Consider the following 22,055-nt stretch of genomic DNA (forward strand, 5'->3'; position numbering starts at 1 on the left):
ATCTTCTGCTGTTTCCATGAGGGACTGGGGGTTATGAGCCTATCGCCGTTTTGCGGCATAGATTTATGGTGCACGTGTATGTTTTGCAGTGTTGTGGGTTTTGCTGTGAAATTGCTGTGGGTTGCTGTGGATTTGCTGTGAATTGCTGTGGATTTGCTAACCTTATCTTTTGGCACCAGGTGCAGAGCTGCGATTTGCTCGTCTTCTGTTTTTTAGAACTGTAAATTAATAAAGGGAGATTTTTGTAAACTATTTCACCATGTTGGTTGTGTGCCTTAAGGATCAGTTTAACCTGCTATCCGTTACAAATTGCTGAAAATGTGCTTATTTTATTGACGAAACTCCACACGGATAATACAAATAGTTAGATTTAAAAAGACCAAAAAGGTTGGGGAGAACAGCCTTTAAAAGAGAAAGCGACATGCGCAGTTGAGACTGCTTGACAGTTGTGTGACGTAGGGTGATAATTGGTCTATACAAATGGCGAGTTGAACAAACACGTCGGATGCCACGGCGCCGTGTTTGGATGCCGATGTAGGTTCGCAAAACCATGAGCAACAACAGCAACGAAACGTCCGCCATTGTTGATGTTGTGTTTGGCGCTAGCATTGCTGGGAAATATGAGACGTATACAGTGACGTAATGACGTGGCTCTGTGGTGGCTCTCGCCCGTGGAAAAGCAAACCGGTTCTTAGAAAAACTCAGTTCTTGAACCAGCTCCGAACTAGCTCCCGGTTCACTTTGGTGGAAAGGGGGTATCTGTGGACAGCGTAAACTGAGGTAGGTTTTGATGGTGTGTGTATATAGAGGGTTTTCACCGACGCGTCATCAGACTGGAAGTCGCCATCTTGGAGGCACTCCGCATCACAACAAAGCACTGGCACTGAAGTATATCCCGAACGTCATAAAGGAAAATTGTGTATTATTGCTGTGTTTCAGGTTGTACAAATAGGACAGATCGTGAAAAACATTTGGTATATTATCGACTTCCAAAAGTTATTAAAAACCAGGGAAAGGAATGCCAGAGATTGTCAGACGAAAGGAGGCGCTTGTGGTTGGCAAAGCTCAAGCAAGATCTACGAGGGAAAAATCTGGACAACATACGGATTTGTTCGGCACATTTCTTGTCAGGTATTGTGAAATGTTTATTTCAGCGGCTCATAACAAATGTTCTATTGTAATGATAATATTTTTAATAGTAAAAACAATTTAGTGTTTTTATTGTTTTTACTGTGCGCTTATTTTACTGTAAAGCTGACATTGACATAATATAATTAATATCAAACTACTGCATGTGTATGGGTTCGGCGAGAAACCAGGTAGTTAACAATATCGGGATATCCAACTGAAGGCAGAATCACCGGGTCGTCACGGATCCAAGTAGAGGGAGCTAACTGGTAGGGATCTGCACCGACAATAAATCCTAATTTCTCAAAATATCGAGCCTTTTCTTGTGGTCCAAGTCCTTCCCTATATGCCTTTGGATCTTGGACGCGTTTTGATGACAATTTCAGTCGTTAAGACATGGCTATAGTTGTACCAAAAAGTATAGAAAATACGTTCTTTGGTTGTACTAAGTTCAGTTGTTTACACAGAGTGCCTCCAATATGGCCGCGCATCTGGGTTACCACCCAGAACGTGACGTCGGTGAAAAAACTCAACAGGATACATGAATTGTAATTATACAATACTATTTAAATCGCACATTCCCCAGATAGCACAGTTTTTATTGCTGAATTGGCCTTTTGCGGCGACAACATTCTGCAGCACTACTGCATTACTGTTTTTCTTAGGACTCGCGCTCATTCTCAAGACAACCAGTTTGAATGTTAGGCTACATGAGTCCGTTTTGTAAGAAGCACTTTCTTCCCTTGGTCTAACGGTTAAGATAACAAAGCTATGATATTGATATAGTTAGCTAAATAAAATATAAATATGAGCTATTATTGTAATTCTGTTAGCGTAATGCAAGACATTTAGGATTTTATGTCGACTTAAATTGCTAGCTAAATGTAACTGCTAGGGTAAGTCAGACTAAGCTAGCTAGCTAGCTTATTTCATGACAATAATCATTTCATGACAGTGAAGGTCACGTCGAGCTGATCACTGTCACTCATTAAAATCCAAATGCCCTCCATAACACCTTTCACACAGTAGCCTACTTAAATTTGGGATTGGCAAAATTTGTTGTTTAATCTATGTGATATAGAGCTAATATGTGCTGGTGATTGAAGATGTGCTGATCAGTTCACAAAAAAGTCACTAGTTGGTGGAGTTGAGGGGAATATTAAAAGGCGCCTTTTTCCGAGCACGAACATACATATATTTTTTCATAGCAAGCCTTGCAACATACAAGTACTCAAAATTTAAATGTTATATGAAGCCCAATGTACCAAAAACATCAAAACGCAACCATGTCATCACACTTAAGCACTGTAAAACTAAAACAAAGCCACCTCAGTCTGTCATGGGCATTCCAAGCTAGGTCGATCAGCGTACATCGTATTGTACATAAAATCTCACAATTGTGTTTTTTTTTATCACAATGTTAAATGAGCAATAAGTTCAGTTTTGCATTTGTTGACGCTTGGAACTCTCCGTTGTGATTACAATTGAGAGCAGAACGTTTGTCCTCCATACTCTGCTATCTGGGTAACATTTTGAGTCAATTGTAGTTACACTAAGTACTGCATTCATTGATTTTCTCATCATAGTGCTTCGGTATTGTAGAAGAGGGTTAGTGACGTTGAGTGTAACCTAACGATACTTAAGTACAAAACATGAGGTAGTGAGTCTGTTGAAAAAAAGTATTGGAAATTAACAAAATTATATGGTGTGGTTTATATGGTTTGATATGGTATCATACAATTTAAGGAAACTAAATGTTTGTGTTGCTATAATGCCCATTAATTGAATTAAAAATGTCAGTGGTGACATTACTTTTGTATTAATTACTTAATTCGATGCACCCCCCCAATTCACGGCTGCTCCCCCCTGTGCCCCTCCACTGAAAATATTCTGGAGCCGCCCCTGTGCGTTGGTACATATAGTTAGCCTACAGATTGACCTGTCATTCTGCACAACACTATAACATAGGCTCTCATAAGCTTTGGTTTTCTGCACAAAATTAAGTTCTGGTGTAGGTCTTCCTTTGCCGATTAACTCCAACTTCTCATTAAAAGTTAACCTAGAAAACGGCGCATAACAAATGTGAAACAATGTCCTCCTCACTAGTGGGAACGTTACTCGCAGCTTCCCTTGTGAAGTGAACGAACAGGCTAGCTAGTTTATTAGGCTTGTGATTGCGTTTCTCCGTTCCCACAGCGGGCGGAACTTGTCATAAAGTTAGCGATAACAAGGCCCACCCATTTATAGGGAAGATATGATTGGTCAATTTTACTGTCAATGCCAATTAGTCTTTCATTGCATTTCTATCAAGCGGCCCTCTGTAAAATTCATAGCTGGACCACCAATCACAGAAGCCTGGCTCTGCCCTCCTACGTACTTCCGCTCAATTTGGATTTTGGTTCTGTACTAGGTCTGGGAGCTTGACTTTGAAGTCGGTTTCCAGAAAAAAAAAATTTGCAGGTCCAATCAGCGAACACAGGGAGTGGCTGAGAACAATGACGTTAATGTCGTGCACTAGTTTGATCAGTTCAGTAATGGCGGCGGAGAAAGATGCGAGCGAAGCTATTCTGCCAGAGAATGTCTAATAAAGAGAGAACTCCCACTCTCAGGAAACTTCCGGGTTCTGAACTGCTTGCAGTTCCACTCAAGTTCCATATGAGGGCGCTAACGGTCGAGTGCAGAATGAATGGAGGTCTATGGAGCTATACCCCTCAAAATCCACTTTTCTCAGGATGTAATTTTTTGTCCAGTAATTTGAATTCTGAAATCGAAAGGGGAAGCAAAAAAAATACACACCACTGGGTGTTAGATTTTTTTTAAAGTTGCCTTTCGGTTCAAAAAAGCCTTTGAAAATGACATTGACGTCATACACATCGTATGACCAGAGCTACTGCTTGACGGCAAGCTCTGGTTACTTCCACTGTACTCTCGAGGCATCGACAACACAGCTGACAGGTTAGGCTCTCCCTGTCAATACACATGCTGGAAAGAGTTTTGGCTTGCTAATGTTGTTGCTAATGTTGCTAATGCTCTGACATTCTGGTTCTGCTTCGGATGCCATCAAGCGGGATCTCTGGTCGTAGCCAGTCCTTCACTAACCAATCAACATTCGTTAGCAGAATGCTAGCGTGTTATGGGCAACAACAACTTACCCTGTAAGAAATCGAAAGGACGTAAGTACTCGTTCATTCAACTTTTGACCTGTAATCCATGTTGAACATGCAAAAACTATAATCAAATCTGAGATTTATCAACAACAATCAGGCGAAAGAGACAAATTTAGCCGTTTAGCTCCATAGACTCCCATTCATTTTGCACTCGACCGCGATCACTCCCAGTGGAACTCTGGTGGAACTGCAACAAAATTCGGTACAATGGGGCTTAATAGGGAGTGGGCAGGCTCTCCTTAAACAGGCTCTGATTCTGCGGTTGTGGCAACGCTGCCGAATATCCATAGGTTAAAGCCGGAGCAAGAATATTCCTTGCTTAGTTTTGTTGGTGGCCATGATGTTGTGGCCCTCCTCCCCACGGGGTTCGGGAAAAGTTTGATTTTCCAGCTACGGCAGCTAGCTCCGTTACAGTGTGGTGAAGGAGTTGGCTAAGGCGAACTGTTGAGATTGGTTATGGCAAATCAGAGTGGCTCTGGGCAGATCCAATAGTTTTAAACTTCAACAGAGGACCCGCCTTCAAGGAAGTTAACGTTTGTCAATGGAGAGATCCCAGACCCTCTGTACAAATGAAATGTACGAGGGTCTGGTTAGGACCAGGCTACAATCACAGAGCTAGCTGCATAGCATTTTCCTCCCAACAACAGAGGCAGCAAAATTCTGATAGGGTGACCAAACGGGATTTTTTCATTTAACTCTTCACATTACAACATAAACTGGATAGGGAAGGATTGAAGGGTTTATTTCAGAAACATTGTAAAATTATGGATTAATAAATACAATTATAACAGATTACTTTTAAAATACATATTTTTTGAATATATTAGGCCCTTTCTGAGGGCCTAGAGGGCCCTGACGGTTCCCCACTGGTTAGCAGTAAAGGTTATTCAAAAAAGTGTATGAAGGAACAGTAAGGGGGAGGGATATAAGTGATAAGGGATTTATGTAAAGTGTTGTCAGATCACGTAGCAGCATCATTTTACACTAGTTCTGTATATCCTAAACAAGTGTGCATTGGATCTCAAAACGAACATTTGACACAAAGCATTATCCTGTCCCTGCATGAATGTTTTTAGCTTTTGATAACTGAGATGTGTCGTTTGTTTTGCAATTCTACACAAATGTACTCATGCCCATGGACAGTTTGTTTTCTATCAAATGCAATGTACATTTCTCCCTGTCAAGCTATTTTTTTTATCTTAGCACATGACAATAGGCCAGTATATCATACATGCAGAAGAGTGACTTTAAATGGCACATCACAACACCATAGCAATGGCTAATCTACTGTATGGTATGTGTCCCTTAAAGAGCAGAGTAAAAACATCAACAAGACAGTCCTTAGAAAGGTTCAAGCTAAGTGCCATGCTAGTGCATCATTCATGCAGCTGCTCTCCTGAGGGAGATTCCCCTGTCTCAGGTCTATTTCCTAGCAGGTGAAACACCCAAGATATTTAGACCTCATGGTAAATAGATGAGAAGCTCTTCATACTCGGCCAATTCCACCTAAGATGTTCTAAGCAGAGATGCCGAGCTGCAACATGACCGTGCATTGACACAGCTACCCTCAAACGCTCACACATGCGTTACTTTACAGTAGCTACTGAATGACAGCTCAACATTGTTGCTTATAAGCAAGCTCAACACAACAATAACAAACACAGTGTAAGGTCAAAGTGGTTTGAAGGGTCAACAGCCCCAGAATATTATAACTGTAACCAAGTGGATCTGCACTAACAGCTACTGGAATTTCCTTAAGCTGTAACCTTTGGGTCAATGAAAAACAAGCACCATCGAAACAGACATAGTTAAATAGAATACTTGTAGTGTCAGTTCATTACATCTTTGGCCACAAAGGGCCATTCATTCAAAAGGTGTGGAAAAGGCAACATCTTTTTGGGGTGAATTATCATATATGTGGTTAGACTTTTGCAGATAACAAAGGTTTGTCAGAAATTGTGTGGCTGGTATCAAAGGGAATATGATAGCAACCACACAAGCTATTATTGATTCCATATGGCAACATGCTGGAAAATCAAAAGCAGCTGATGTTCATTCTCACCTTCATAGATGGCTTTGAAGCCCTGGGCGCTTACAGCAAAGTCTGTGGTGAACCAGAGTGCCAGGACAGAGCCTGTACTGACGATGGGAGACGGCAACATGAACCCTGACAACCTGCACAGACGGAGAGAGAGAGATTATAATATTACGTGTATTATAATACACATTATCATGTATATCATGTAACATTACATTGCTGTTAAAATCACATTCTACATGTCAATGAGAAATAGCATTACCTCAAGCCACACCACTTTGGTCTTCTCTCTAGTAAGTATTCAGTCATTCCTGACATAACTTTGATCAATCCTTAATTTTCCCTATTGTTACGTCCAATAACATGCCCTCTAATGTTTGTTCTACATGCAATTCGGTGTTTCTCTTTTCAGAATTGAGCAGTGTATGAATCTTTCATTCTGTGTTGGCTGGAGATATGGCAGCCCTGCATCTTTTATACCTTTCAATACACGCACATGCACGCACAAACAGAGCTAGACACGCACACATACCTGCTAAACCTGCAGAGAATCAAGTGCCTGATCTGCTCCATCTCTAATGGTTGTGGATGTTGGCCATTTTAGCCATGGAGATGTAAGGGGCTGTACACATCAGAACCATGCTCATGGAAAACCACACACTGAGCCTCACTTGTCACCTTGATAGACAGGTAATAGGCTCTAACCCTATGGTACCAAAACACCTACAAGAACAGGCCACAAAGAGAGCCTGTCCTCAGTAGGAGGTGAGACACACAAGGTTGTATTTCAATTTTAGTTTTTTGACTCATTCAAAATCCAGTTTTCCCTACCCCTAAACCTAACCCTAGCCCTTACCTTGACCCTGCAACTATCCCACTTTAACTTAAACCCCAACCCTTAATGTAATTCTAACCCTAACACCCTATAAGAAAAAAACAAGACATAAGACCAAGAAAATGTCTTCGCAAGTATGTTTTTCCCTTAGTTTACTATTCCTGGGTGGACTTCTGGTCTAAACTTAACCCTAAAACCTTGCCTGAACCCAAACCACAAATTTTAAACCTTAACAAACCCCACCGTGCACAATTTCAATTTTTCCAATGTTTTACTATTAGAGGAGATGAAGTCCACACACATCACTTGCTCAAAGCCAGTCCCCTTCCTCCTGTCGATTTACCACAAACAGAAGCACAGACAGAGTATACAGCAATACACGTATAAACACAAACAGATTTCAGGTTTATTTTTCCAGTTTTTGGATACTTGCACAGCTAACGCAACATTAGCTTGTTGCAAGTGAGTGGGACCCTCCCACAGGCAGAATAACTCATAACACACTTAATTTTTGCTTTGTTTTTAATAATTCCAGATTTGAACATTTTCTGTTTTTCCTTTTTAAATCAGAGATCTAAAATGTTCACTCCAACGTATGGAGGTGCTGCGCCCACTCCTCATTGGATTAACAATAGACATGTTCAACTTCATGCAGCACCGGCGACGCCTGCAGCCCGGCTGACTTGAAGCAGCCAATGGCATTCTCAGCTTCAAGGCAGCCGGCTGCAGGCGACGCCGGCGCTGCCTGAAGTCGAATGCACCTAATGACACATTACGCACCCACAAGGTTTAGTTTCATGCAATGCCTACAGTGATTAGATCTTTCCATCTTGTTCACCTGGCCACTTTTTTCCATACTTTTTGGGGTAATATGGTATATGGTATCTAAAAAATATTTATGGGAGATAGGGATAGACTTAACATAACTGCATTACCTTAGCTTCGTTGTATAGTGAGTTTGCATTAAATTGAAAGACTGATTATTTCTATATTTGAACATAATAACCGTGTGTGTTCTCCCTGTCTTATTAAGTGTAAGAGATTAACTGCACCTGCGTCTTGCTAAGTGTCTGTGTTACAAAGAGTACCATGCACCTGTGTCTAGTTTAGTCCTTTAGTATTTATGGTTGCTTAACTGGTGCAGTGTCTAATCATTTTTTTGGTCTGGTCCCATCATGTGAGCAGTCTGCTCTTCATGTTTTATTTTTTTGGGTTGATTTAATAATCCTTTTTCTTTTGATCCTGCTTGCCTGCTCTCCTACATATGGGTCCACGTTCTCTGCTGCACACACGTGACAGAACAGAAGAAAGTAGAGATAAGTAGCCCACTAGTGTAAAGTAACACAAAACCCTCCTCTCCTTCCCAATTTTTTGAGTCTCAAGCCCCACTGATGTAGACACATACCCTACACTGAAATGCAGTTTACCATATAATATCCGAATGGTGCTCTCCATTAATGGGTTACTATGCTCTAATATTGGGTGTGGATATACTGTATTTAGTATATACATGAGTAGGCTAGAGAATCATAGTGTTCAACATCTGTGCCATCTGTCATGCTTTAAGGTGAGCATGCTTTGGAGCCTCTAGTGCTGTAGTCACAATATATTGGTAGATCCATCACATGGCCCAGCAGGCAAGACTCTCCTTGACTCTCAGCGCTACTGCATCAATCACAGGAGTCACACACACGTATACATTCACACTCAACAAAGACCCTGTGATTAAAATACATACTCCACACTGCACCGAAGTCAAATATCCTATAGACCAGTTTACAATCTCTTTCTTTCTCCTTTTCTATCTCTATTACACATACACACACTTCTCTCTCTGAACTACAGTAGGAAACTTAGAAAGTAAATTGTAATCAGATCAGATAAACAACTTGTTGGTTGCCCAACAAGAGGAAGACAGCATCTGCTGTCATAACTCTTTAATCCTCTCGAGGCACCTGTTGCACCTGGTTATGAACACCCATCTTTGCTAGCCTATATTTATAAGGGTCAATTGTAGACTATGGGACGTCTAAGCAGAGGTTTGTAGCCATACATAAAGGCCTTTATATATAATTGATTTGGCTGCGAGATTCGCTGATTTTGGGTGTCCAAGATATGATGGATTCTGAACAGTCTAGCCATGTACAGGGCTCAACATTAAGGCTTGTCCGGGACGAGTGGAATTGTTTTACATTAAGGATTAAAAAACGAACACCCATCTTTGTTATAGGCTATTTAAGGGGTAAATTGTAGGCTTTGGGATGTCTAATATTCCAGTTTGTCTAATAATGTGTAGGACTGTGTTTCTCAAGTGGTGGGTTGACCTAAAAGTGGATCGCAAGCTGGTGTAGGACATAATAGGTGCGTTCGACATGACCCAACTTCATGCGGCGCCGCAGCCGGCTGACTTGAAACAGTGAATTTTGGTTAGACTTTTTGTCTGACTTGAGACGGCGCCGAGGATACGTCACAGTGACGTCGCCATCAAAGTACCGTGAGATCGATTCGAGAACTGCCGGCTGTGTAGCCGAGCGCATTTTCTCAAGAGCAACTGCACGGGTTCAAGTGACGACACAGCTATTTCATGATTGGCCAGACTCACACACGACAACTTTGACGCGTGTTTTGTAATTTTCGGACACCTTCAGTTTCGCCAACGCTCAAAAAAGTTTAATTGAATAAAAAATGTGTTGAAGAAAAGGTTTTAGTCAGCCTCTTCACTAACGGAAAGACCAAGTTAAATTATAAATAAAGTAAAGTAAGCAAACAGCGCTTGATCGGCCATGACTGACATCAACGCAGCAAACCACGAGAAGCTGGAATGTCCGACTTCATAGAGCCGTTTTCAACTCCTCCCCGACTGCAAGCGGCTACTCTCGCCGGTCGTTTCATGCAGCCGCAGTCCATGTCGAACGCACCTATTGATTCATAAAAGCATCTACAGCGAATAAATAAATAGTACACCATCGCGTAATCAAGACTGAAACAAGTCATTTTAAAACAACAAAATTGTATGAAATGATACGTAAAAACATACTTCAATATGTTTTTGTTTGAAATAGACATTTGTAAGTTGATAAAACAAGGCTTAGAGAGCAGTTTCCCTTACGAAATTATGGCTCCGGCTAGCTAACTGCTATGCAAATTCCTATCCCGGCACCATTTTGATTCGACGGTAGGGGGAGCTTCGCTATTTACTGTGCTCTTGTTGACAGCAAAAGTCCAACTAATGTCAATTTGATTTAGCTGGAAGCGGGAGAAAATTAACCTTGTAACAGTATCAATTACACAATTAACCCGGCAGTAATATTTATTGTCTGGCGTGTTTTAGGTGACGTGTACGGAACACCGTGAGTAAAAGTTGTGTACGGTACACCGTGAGTCTACAGTACATTTACATTTATTCATTTAGCAGACGCTTTTATCCAAAGCGACTTCCAAGAGAGAGCTTTACAAAGTGCATAGGTCACTGATAATAACAACAAGATAGCCCCAAAGCATTGCGGGTAGCCAAAACAAGCACACATTGTGAACAACCAAAAAATAAGTGCCAAAGGGAAAAACCATAAGAGCATGTAGTTAAGCAAGTTACAATTTAAAGGAGACATGAAATGCTGTTTTTGGATGCTTTTATATGGGCCTTAGTGGTCCCCTAATACTGTATCTGAAGTCTCTTTCCCGAAATTCAGCCATGGTGCAGAATTATAGCCACTACGAGTAGTCCCACAATGAGCTTTCCTCAGAACGCGCTGTTTTGGTGTCTGTAGCTTTAAATGCTAATGAGGAGGAGAGGGGCGGCAACAGGCGCTAATGTTTACAACGGATGTATCGCAATGGCTCGTAGCCCCCGTTGCTGTAAGATGCCTCGAATTTAGCCATTCTCATCTGATCACCCTGGTTTGCAGAGGTGCACACTCATAGTCATTTCAATGAAGAGAAAGACGGATATCGCGCACCATAACACCAACAGCAGAACGGTTATCCAAATAACAAAGAAGTGTACAACACTCGCGTTACAGCGTTTGTATTCACACACACACTTGATGCCATCTACCTTTACATTAGCGACAGTAACTCAGCTAGCTCGTAGCCCCGTTGCTGTAAGATGCCTCGAATTTGCCCATTCTCATCTGATCACCCTGGTTTGCAGAGGTGCACACTCAAATAATTTCAATGTGGAGAAAGGCGGATATCGCCTGTGCCATAACACCAACAGCATAATGGTTATCCAAATAACAAAGAAGTGTACAACACTGGCGTTAGTGTTTGTATTCACACACATACTTGATGCCATCTATCTTTACATTAGCAACAGTAACTCAGCTGTTAGCTGCAGAGCTAATGTTACAGCCACATTCTAAGGGTAGCAAGCTAGGTCACCATATACAGTAAAGCAACAAAATTATATAGCGTTAGTTAACTTACTTGTCCAAGGTTTGTAGCTTGACCAAGGAGAGTTAGTAATGATCCAGAATTTTATTTCAGCAAGGCCAGTTTTGTATCGGCTCAAGTTGAGGAAACAGTAGAGGCTGAAATGTTTGGCGCAGACATACAAAACTTTGTGAAGTTGTGTCGGCGCAATTCCAGCGAAAATAAAATTAAGATACTGGTTGTGCAGAAGCTTGGATGATGGAACAAAAAAAATACTTTTGTTTTGATTTGTACATCCCAGCACTGAGCAACTGTTATGCTTCGTTTGTTTGCTCGCCGTGATGTCTCTCCAGGAAAAACCGATATTGCACTCGCCCTTGCACGGTGGTAGCTCAGTTTCTCATGGGAGGGCCAGATGATCTGGACGGGCAAAGCAGAGAGAGGAGAGGTAACCTTCCCCCTATCTACGTCACTAGGGGGAGATTTTCAAACAGAGAAATTGAGCCTTCATTTTGTCAAAGGCGGAGAAGAACACGCAGGGCTTGGTTTACACTTATCGAAAATTCTAGCCACTGGGGGACCAAAGGCAGGCTAGGGGAACTCATATTAATGTTAAATAACCTAATAAAATGAAGTTTTCATGTCATGTCTCCTTTAAAGGGAGAATAATTTGCACAAAAACTTTAATATTTTAAAAAGTATAAAAGTGAGAAATACCAAAACACATAGCACACATCTCCTGACGGAGCTGAACTTTTTTTGAAAGACACATTTTTTTATTGCTGAAAATACAGAAATGAGAAAAATACCCGAAAGCTGAAGTACATTTTAAAAATGTGTGAGTCACACAAAAGAGGCAGTGTGGAAGCCACGGTGATGGTGCAGCTATGATTGCGAAAGCGCTCAGGGCAGAGAATAACAGAAATGAAGTTAGAATCCACACCTCAAACTAATTAACCTAGACGCAAAACTGTACGTCCAATCCAAAAAATAGGATATTTTCCAAGACCCAAGACTCTGCCGAAACCAGAGATATTCTTTATATGTCTGTGCAGTCAGAAATAAACTCTACCTGCAGTTTCGAAAACGTGTTCCTTTTGGTTTACTGGGGTGTGTTTGTTTGGTTGCCACGGCAATGGAGCAGCTGTACTCGCTACCGAGCTGGGCAGAGAGAATAACACATTTAGCTAGCATCCACACCTCAAACAAGTTAACCTAGACGCAAAACTATATGTCCAATCCCAAAAATGTGGATATTTTCCGAGACCAAAGACTGCCGAAACCAGAGATGTCCTTTATATGTCTGTGCGGTAAGAAATACGACTCTACAGGCGGTTTTAAAATCGTCTTCCTTTCGAAATGCTCTGACGAATTTTACCCACCTCTCCATTGAAGTTAGTGAGAGAATTTGAAAGGCTGCTCTCGCTTCAAGGCTCATAGCTGAAAATCTGTAAATGTGAAAATCTGAAAATCTTTAGTAGTTACATTGGCTGAAAGATGACAAGTTATCCTACATTTTAAGGTATAACTTGTCTCTGTAAGTTAAACTATATGAACGTCAGAGGAATTTGTTTGACAATTTAGTTGAATATCAGAAAAAGAGCGTGCCACTCTGCTGGCTTCTCAATCATAAAAATCCAGAAGGAGCAACATTTTTCATGTATTTAAAACTGTCACGATTCAAAATTGATTGAATATTTGAAAAAAGCGGAATCATTTGGTTATGGCTGAATGGGTTGTGAACATTTTAAAGGTTGAATGTTGTCTCTAGCTGAAAGTATGCTGAAGTAGTTAAGTTTGAAAGAGGAGGAAGCTTTTGAATGATTTGAAAGGATTTACCATTACCTTTAATGGGAGAATAATTGGCACAAAAAACTTAATTCTTTAAAAAGTATAATAGTGAGAAATACCAAAAGTCATAGCCAACATCTCCTGAAGGAGCCGAACGTTTTGATACCAAAATTGTAGGAATCGGTGAAAGTATGTAGGACTAGTAAAAGGCCAAAAAACGGAGGAAGAACTCAGAAGTTGAAAAACAATTGTGAGAATGCTGAACAGCAATAATAAGTAGCAGAATAACAATAGTGTTTTTGCTTGCAGCAAACACACTAATAATAAGTATGCAGAATAACAATAGTGTTTTTGCTTGCAGCAAACACACTAATAAGAAATATACATGATAGAGAACAATGGTTTGTGCTCGCCGAAGGCCCCCAATAAGAATAAGTAGAAACCCTCTAGGTGGCTTCGCCGCTTCGGGCCTTGGCCACCAATTACCTCAGATAGAATTTGGAGGGATCGAGGCAGGAGTGTCTAGTACCTCAGGTATGTACAAAATATTTCCTATATGGTGAAACATTTGTTGACATGAAACCGATCTTGATTAAAACCACAAATAACTACAAAATCTTCAACTGATTAGATTTATGTAATTTATCCATCCATCCAGCCATCTTCATCTGCTTATCTGGGTCGGGTCACGGTGGAAGGCTAAGCAGGGTATTCCAAACGTCCCTCTCCCCAGCAACGTTTTCCAGCTACTCATGGGTGATTGTGAGGCGTTCCCAGGCCAGATGAGATATATAATCCCTCCAGGGAGTTCTGTGTCAACCCAGGTATCTCCTGGAAGTGCACAGCAAACCTTTAAAGGAAGGTGCCCAGGAGACATCTAAGTCAGATAACCGAACCCCCTCAACTGGTTTGTTTCGACAGCAGCGGCTCTACCACAGAACAAGCTGCACTTAAGCTCACATCCACAATGACCAATGTGTAAATGGCTTGCAGATTCCTGCCTTCATCTGAATGTTAAGAAGACTATTTGTATGTTCTTCAAAAAAAGGGCTTGCAAGGTATCACCGGAACCAGATGTTTATGTTGCTGGTAAAAGGCTACAGGTAGTATCCGATTTTAAATATTTGGGAATCTTTATTGATTCTAATCTCTCCTTTAAAAAACAGGTAAAACATGTAACAAATGTCTTTAACCTCGTGAATTTTAGATATATAAGAAACGGTCTAACAATGCAGGCTGCAAAACTGTATTTTAATGCAATGATTATCCCCCATCTGACCTACTGTTTAACCAGCTGGGCACAAGCCAGCAGCACAACGTTAAATCTATCCATATTCTCCATAAACAAGCTTTAAAAACACTTGATAAAAAAATAAAAAGTCACCATCATTGCAATATCCTCATCAAACATAATATTTTTGAGTGGAGAGAACCTTGTTAAATTCGCTGATGTATGTTTGGTTTTTAAAATTTTAAACGGTATGGCTCCACCTCCGCTTAGTGATTTTATTAAACAGCGCACTCAGAATGGTAGACACTCTAGATCTGCTTCAAGAGGTGATAGTATTATTTCACATAGGTCTAGCTCTTTTAGCAAATCAGCATTTTCTGTAATTCAGCACACACTTGGAATGCTCTGCCATCACACATACGCACAAAAGACACATACAAAACATTTAAACATAGCCTTAAGGAATGGTTTGTTGGTCAGGTATGAGCACTGATGTACTGTTTGCTTATATATGTGTTTGCCGTGTTGATGTATGTTTTGTGCCTCAGTGCTATATATGCGCTTGTACTGCAAGTACACTTTTCTGTTGCTTATATGTGAACTTGGTGTGTCTACGTTACTGTATGTTTATTGACTTATTTTAACTTTAGTATGTTATTTGTTATTTTGTAATTTTAGGCTGCCTTTAAACATCTGGCTGGGGACAGCAGATGAAAATTAGCCTCTCTGGGTAACTCTGGCGCACTTACAGTTTTGCTGTTGATTAGTGTGCATTGTCCCTGAAATAAATAAGGAATGAAAAAATATTACGAACTCCCTCCAGATGTTCAACCTACTCACCTCATTTCTAAGGCTGAGCCCAGCCACCCTATTGAGGAAACTCTTTTCGACCACTTGTATCCACAATCTATTTTTTTCGGTCTTATCTATAGGTGAGGTCACGTAGATTAACTGGTAAATCTGGCTTTGCCTTTCGGCTCCGCTCCCTCTTCCTTCCAACGGTCTTGTACAATGCCCGCATCACTGTTGACGCTGGATCAATCCACCTGTTGATCTCCCGTTACTTTCTCCCATCACTCGTGAACAAGATTCTGATATGCTTAAACTCCTTTTCTTGGAGCATCAGCTCACTCCCAAACCCCACTGTTTTCTGGCAGAGAACCATGACCTTAGACTTGGAGGTGCTGACTGACCTTCATCCCATCTGCTTCACACTCAGCTGCAAACCACTGCATGCTGAAGGTCACGGTCTGATGAAGGCAACAGAACCACCTAAGCTGCAAAATCCAAAGGCTCAATTCTGAGGTTTCCGAACTGGAAATTCTCCTCACCCCTGCTGCACCTTGAGACCCTGTCCATGAATATCACAAACAGGATTGGAAACAAGGGGCAACTTTGTCCAACATACACTGGAGACGTGTTTAGTGTTAGTCATACCGGGATCAGATGGCTCGTAGCAACGGCTTAATTGTTTCCGAAGACCCCTGGGCCAACCAAACCCAAAAGGCCTCATTCGTTAGCTTGATAGCTGCCTTCATCAGGGGTGTCCACAGCGGGTTCTTAGGTTGATTTTGTGATTTTATGACCACAGATTCTGCCAGCCGCCTCTACAACAGAGTATTTGGACATGGCCCACTCGGAGTCCATGTCCCCAACCTCCACTGAGGTGCATGCAAGTGAAAATCTTTTACTCAAAGTTGATGTGTTAGAAGCAGGAAAAATGGGCAAGGAATTGAGAGACTGTGACAAGGGCTAAATTGTGATGGCTAGATGACTGGGTCAGAGCATCTTGGGCTCTTCTAAAACTGTGATTCTTGCCTTTGTAACATCTCGTCTAGATTATTTCAGTGCTTTATTTCGGTGTCTCTCAAGTCTTCCCTCTCTCGTATATGTGATAGATTGATTTTGTGGTTGATTTATTTTATTTTTGAAGCTGATCAATAAGTTCAATAGGTATTAAAAGCAGTAAAAGGGGCATGAAATGGAAATTCATTTATATACAATGTTAATCTATGATCGATTTGTTGAGCCGTTTGAGAGTTGTGATTGATTAATCATGCCTGCAGAGGCCGGTAGGGGGAGTTTTGACCTTTCGGTCACGATGCCTACTTCTCAATGCGGCTGCCAGAAGGGATGCATCGTGTCCAAGAGTCTTCATTGATATCTCCCCTTTTCAGGTACAAAATTTGTATTTGTGCTCTTGAACTTTAGAATATGTTTTGTTTGTGTTTGTTGTTTTGTTGTGTTGTGAAATTGTTTTGTTTGTGTTTTATTAACATGCCAGCCGAATGTTAAGTGTCTAAAAGCACAATATTTGTATTTTCGATTGTTAGCTGATACGGTAACTAAACTCTGTACAAAGCGGCATGAGAATAACACGTGTTGTATGCATTTTGATAGCGTTTAGCTCAGTAAGACGTACAGAGCATCAGGTTATCAATGTGTATGTTTAATATTGACAATGTTTATGTGTTTGATTAATGACTATTGTGGTTGTGTGTTCATTTCAGAATTAACCATAGTAGGTAACAAGGAATAGAGGAGACAAATGGCTAGTAATGTTTTGCAATATATCTTTGGTTATTGTTTATTTACTTGTAAAAGACTACTGGAAGAAAATAAGAACATTTGATAGGCAAGTTGACTTTGGAATGTAAAGGATATGCTTATTATTGTTCCAAATTGTGTCTTGTATCTATTGAGAGAACTTTTGTAACTATGTAAATCATTTTGAAAATAATACAGATTCTCAATGCAGCTGCCAGAAGGCAGGGCCGCGTTTGTGCAATGGGCAGGGGCCCCGGCCACTAGGGGGCCCCGGCACAAAAAAGAAATAGAACATTGTTGATGCATTTACCCACCTGTAGTGAAGTCCACGTTCTCTTAGCGTCACGTGTCGTTGCCGGTATCAAAGCATGCAAGCCAACAATGAATTTGCATGAAGGGGATGTAAAACGAGTTTGACCTGCTTTGCCAATTTGACTTCAACAATTTGATTTGTGACTTTGCCTTGAAAAAAAGTAGACAAGTGGACTTAAACTAGTCCCACACTGATTATCCCGTCATGCCAAGGAATGAAGCACGCTGGGCAGCCGAGGTTGGTTCGGGAACAGACAGGATGGGCTCTACATTAGACTGAAGGGGAGAGATGCCCTCAGTGGAAAGCCGGAAGCCGACATAGTCAATGGCCGGCACAGCAAAAACACATTTGCTGACATTGAGGGTCAGATTGTGCTTGGCGAGGGCTTCAAACACACTTTGCAGGCGACTGTCATGGATAGCGATAGTAGCACCATGTACCACCACATCATCAAGGTAGATCACAACACCTGGAACACCTGCCAGCACTGAGGTCATGACCTTTTGGAAGCAGGAGGAGCTAAGGCCAAACGGCATCCTTGTGTAGCGGAAAACACCAAGGTGTGAAACAAAGGCCGTCAGGTTTCTGCTTTCAGGGTGGAAGGGCGCCTGGAGATAGCCCTCTCTGAGATCCAGTTTGGAAAAGCCGTGGAATTGTGCGGTGAGCTCATCAGATGTGGGCAGTGGGTATCTGTCTGGGATGACTGCTTTGTTGACTGCGCGGCGGTCCACACAGACGCGGAGAGCCCCCGTTTTTTTTTTTTACCACAACCAAGTTCGAAATCCATGGTGAAGCATCAACCGGCTGAATGATACCAGCATCCAGCAGCCGCTGCAGCTCAATGGACACTCCATCCCTCAGGGCCAGTGGAATACGGCACAATGGCTGGACAACTGGAGTCCCTGAGGAGTCGAGGAAGGGCTGATGGGCGAAGGCAGATAGACAGCCCAGCCCTTCAAACAGTGATGACCACTTTTGATGCAGTCCGGCAGCGACAGTCATGATGGCAGCCCCCCCTGTGTCAATGAGTCAAAATCCCAATGCCATGAAGAGATCCGACCCCATTAGATTTGCCCCTCGTCGGGCCACATTGAAGACAAAGGAGGGCATGATCGTAGTACCATAGCTAACAGTCACTGCGATCGACCCCAACAGGCAAATGTTTTAGTCACCATACCCGTGTAGGACAGCAGTGGGCGTGGCCAGTGGACGGGAAAGGACAAACTTATGGTACGTACTGGCATTCAGGAGGGAGACACTAGCACCTGTGTCTAGCAGCAGGGGAATACACACTGTGTCTATATTCACTGTACATGACTTGAACTGCATGGGCCCTGATGTTACATGGCGAATTATGGTGGGTGAGACACGGGGAGTTTGTCCATCTGACCTGGAGGGGGCGGAGCGACACATTCTTGCAAAGTAATTTTTTCTTCCACAATTACGACAGGTTTGGTCATTTGCAGGGCAGTTCTGGGCTCTGGTGGCCTGAGTATTTGATCCACAGTTGCCGCAGGAAAACTGCTTTTGACCCTGACGAGGCCCTTGTTGTCTTGTGAGATGCATGACAGGCTCTGGGTCTGGTACATTCAAGTCAGCGTTAGATGGCTGCTGCTGCTCCTGTGACTGCATGTGTACTGCTTGGCTCAATGATGATTCCGTCCATGTTAATTTAGCTGCACATTCTGCTGCACTTTCAATTTGGAATGCAATGGCGATAGCCTTAGCTAGCGTCAAATCATCTTATTCGAGTAACAACGTCTCCCTGATTTTAGCCTGTGGTGTTTTCAATCAATTGATCACGTATCATCTCGTCTGTCAACGGGCCGAATTTACAATGGCTAGCTAAACCTTTCAGGTTGGAGACGTACTGATGGACGGACTCGCCCAGGAGTTGATGCATAAAACGTCTCAATAAAGCACTCTGTGGGGCAGCAAACTGGTCATTCAAAAGTTTCACAGTCCCTGCATAGTCTGCATTTGCCCCGTCGTTGGCTAGCGTTTAACACACATTTACATTTATTCATTTAGCAGACGCTTTTATCCAAAGCAACTTCCAAGATAGAGCTTTACAAAGTGCATAGGTCACTGATAATAACAACAAGATAGCCCCAAAGCATTGCGTAGCCAAAAACAAGAAGCACACATTGTGAACAACCAAAAAATACGTGCCAAAGGGAAGAACCACAAGAGCATGTAGTTAAGCAAGTTACAATTAACCTTTAGATGAGTGAGTTCTAAATATTACCGACGCTTCCACCAGAGTGAGTTATTTTTTCAAAACGAAAGCTAGCTAGCTTTAGTGAGCTTCCATTACCTAGCAACCTAGCATAATACTCGTAGCAATGCTACTACCTGCTAGTGTTACTTGTTAGCCTCCTAATCGTACATTTTGAAGCCATACTATAGTGTTTGTCATATAGTTTTTGTCTATCGGAAAATAGCCGGTTGGAATGTTCAGAATCACACGTGTAACGGTACTCTGTGGGGCCCGCTTTCGAACGATCACATATATGTGACGCTACTAATTAACAGGTTAAACAACATGAATCTCTAAGTGCAAGTGTACCTGTAGAAAAAGCAAGCAACTGTAAAAATAAAAATAAGATTAACTAAAATTGAATATTTCGCAGCGAATTCATTGGGATCCTTGAGGAAACTAGCATTGGGTTCAGCAAACCATTCCTAAGTAACGTTGTACTCCCGGAACAAGTGCGTCTTGAGCCTTCTCTTGAAGGTGGAGAGACAGTCTGTGTCTCTGATGGAGGTGGGGAGTTGATTCCACCACTGGGGGGCCAGGCAGGAGAAGAGCTTGTGTTGGGACCGGGCGGTCTTGAGCGGTGGGACCACCAAGCGGTTGTCTGAAGAAGACCGTTGGTGGCGGACGGGGGTGTAAGGCTGCAGGAGAGACTTGATGTATTTGGGTGCAGTCCCGTTCACTGCTCGAAAGGTCAGTACCAGGGTCTTGAATCTGATGCGGGCCATGATGGGTAGCCAGTGGAGGGAAATGAGGAGCGGAGTAACGTGGGAGCGTCTGGGTAGATTGTAGACCAGGCGTGCTGCTGCGTTCTGAATCCTCTGAAGAGGGTGGGTTGCGCATGCTGGGACACACACTGTCCCTCGACTCCCAAACAGTGCCTCAGCAATGCCGTTTTCCGGCTAGCCCCACAGCCTGAAGGTGCGTCTCAAATGACTGATGCCAGCGATTCCACGGTATTGTAGGCTCACCTGGAAGTGCGAGGAAAGGAGGTGGAGGAGGAAGGGAAAAGTCAGCCATCCTTGTTGCCAAAATGTTGTGTTTAATAAGGGCGCTGGACGAGAGGTTTTAGCACGCAGCTCACTTTACTTCTAGACCAACATAACTGACAATTTCAAACTTCCACAGCTGCATACTACGCATGCGCGTAAGGGTTAACAAAAGAACACAGATTAATTTGTCCTGACGGACATAACAGGATCCCCAGTGGTGGAATCAACTCCCCACCTCCATCAGAGACACTGACTGTCTCTCCACCTTCAAGAGAAGGCTCAAGATGCACTTGTTCCAGGAGTACAACGGCACTTAAGAATGGTTTGCTTGACCCAATGCTTTCCTCAAGGATCCCAATAACTCTTGCTTAGAGACTGGCAACTGATTTAAACTGTTGTACTCGCTGCAAAATATTTTATTTTAGTAATCTTATTTTTTCATTTTTACTGCTTTTGCTTTTCTACAGGTACACTCGCACTTAGCGATTCACGTTGTTTAATTGTAACTTGCTTAACTACATGCTCTTATGGTTCTTCCCTTCAGCACTTATTTTTTGGTTGTTCACAATATGTGCTTTATGTTTTAGCTACCCGCAATGCTTTGGGGCTATCTTGTTGTTATTATCAATGACCTATGCACTTTGTAAAGCTCTCTCTTGGAAGTCGCTTTGGATAAGAGCATCTGCTAAATGAATAAATGTAACGATGGTGCCCCCCCCAAAAACAAAAAAAACACTCAACTTCTCAAGCTCCCCGTGGGTGCCCTTCCCTACCAGTGGTCTGTTGGATTGCGACTGACAAAGTTTGACAGTAGGCTAAAAGTCAACTTTTTGGGAAAATGCCTCGAAAAGACAGCATGAGTCAGGAGCAGAGAAATTTTCGCCCCATTCAAACAATCCCCACAGTGAAGTTTGGCTAGCAACAACAGCTAGTCTAGCTTTCTCGTAGCAAAATTTACAGCTTCTCCACGCAGGGCTCTAGACTGCAACCAAATGGTCGCATTTGGCATTATTACTGACAATGATCGCTTCCAGCAAACTTCTTTTGAATTAGCTATTTCCCCCAACGTTACGTTTTTGGGGGCATATTTTCAGTTAGCCTACTAGCCAGGTAGCCTACTGTTTGAATCGAGATTCCATCTGAAATACTGTCGGTGACAACGTTGTTATACAATAGCTTGTTTCAAAGGGGGTTCAGCTTGATTCAAATGGGATTATTAATCTTCATAAATAATGAGTAGGCATTTTTATATAAAATGTACAGAAAAGTTGTAAAAACTACAGTTAACAAACAGACCTATCTGCAACCGACACAAGCAAGCACACCCTACAATTTCCCCAGAAATTTTACCCTCTCTAGTTGGCGGGGGGGGGGGGGGGGGAGAG

General features: G+C 42.2%; 1 protein-coding gene across 1 annotated transcript in view; it reads right to left on the minus strand.

Annotated features, from left to right (window-relative positions):
* Positions 1-22,055, minus strand: part of LOC124473714 (CUB and sushi domain-containing protein 1-like) — a 386,561-nt gene that overhangs the window by 325,136 nt on the left and 39,370 nt on the right. The window contains exon 3 of the mRNA XM_047029350.1: positions 6,358-6,470. Within this exon, the coding sequence (XP_046885306.1) occupies positions 6,358-6,470 (113 nt within the window). The remainder of the gene's footprint in view (positions 1-6,357; positions 6,471-22,055) is intronic.

Source organism: Hypomesus transpacificus, chromosome 11 (assembly GCF_021917145.1).
Source record: "Hypomesus transpacificus isolate Combined female chromosome 11, fHypTra1, whole genome shotgun sequence".
NCBI lineage: Eukaryota > Metazoa > Chordata > Actinopteri > Osmeriformes > Osmeridae > Hypomesus > Hypomesus transpacificus.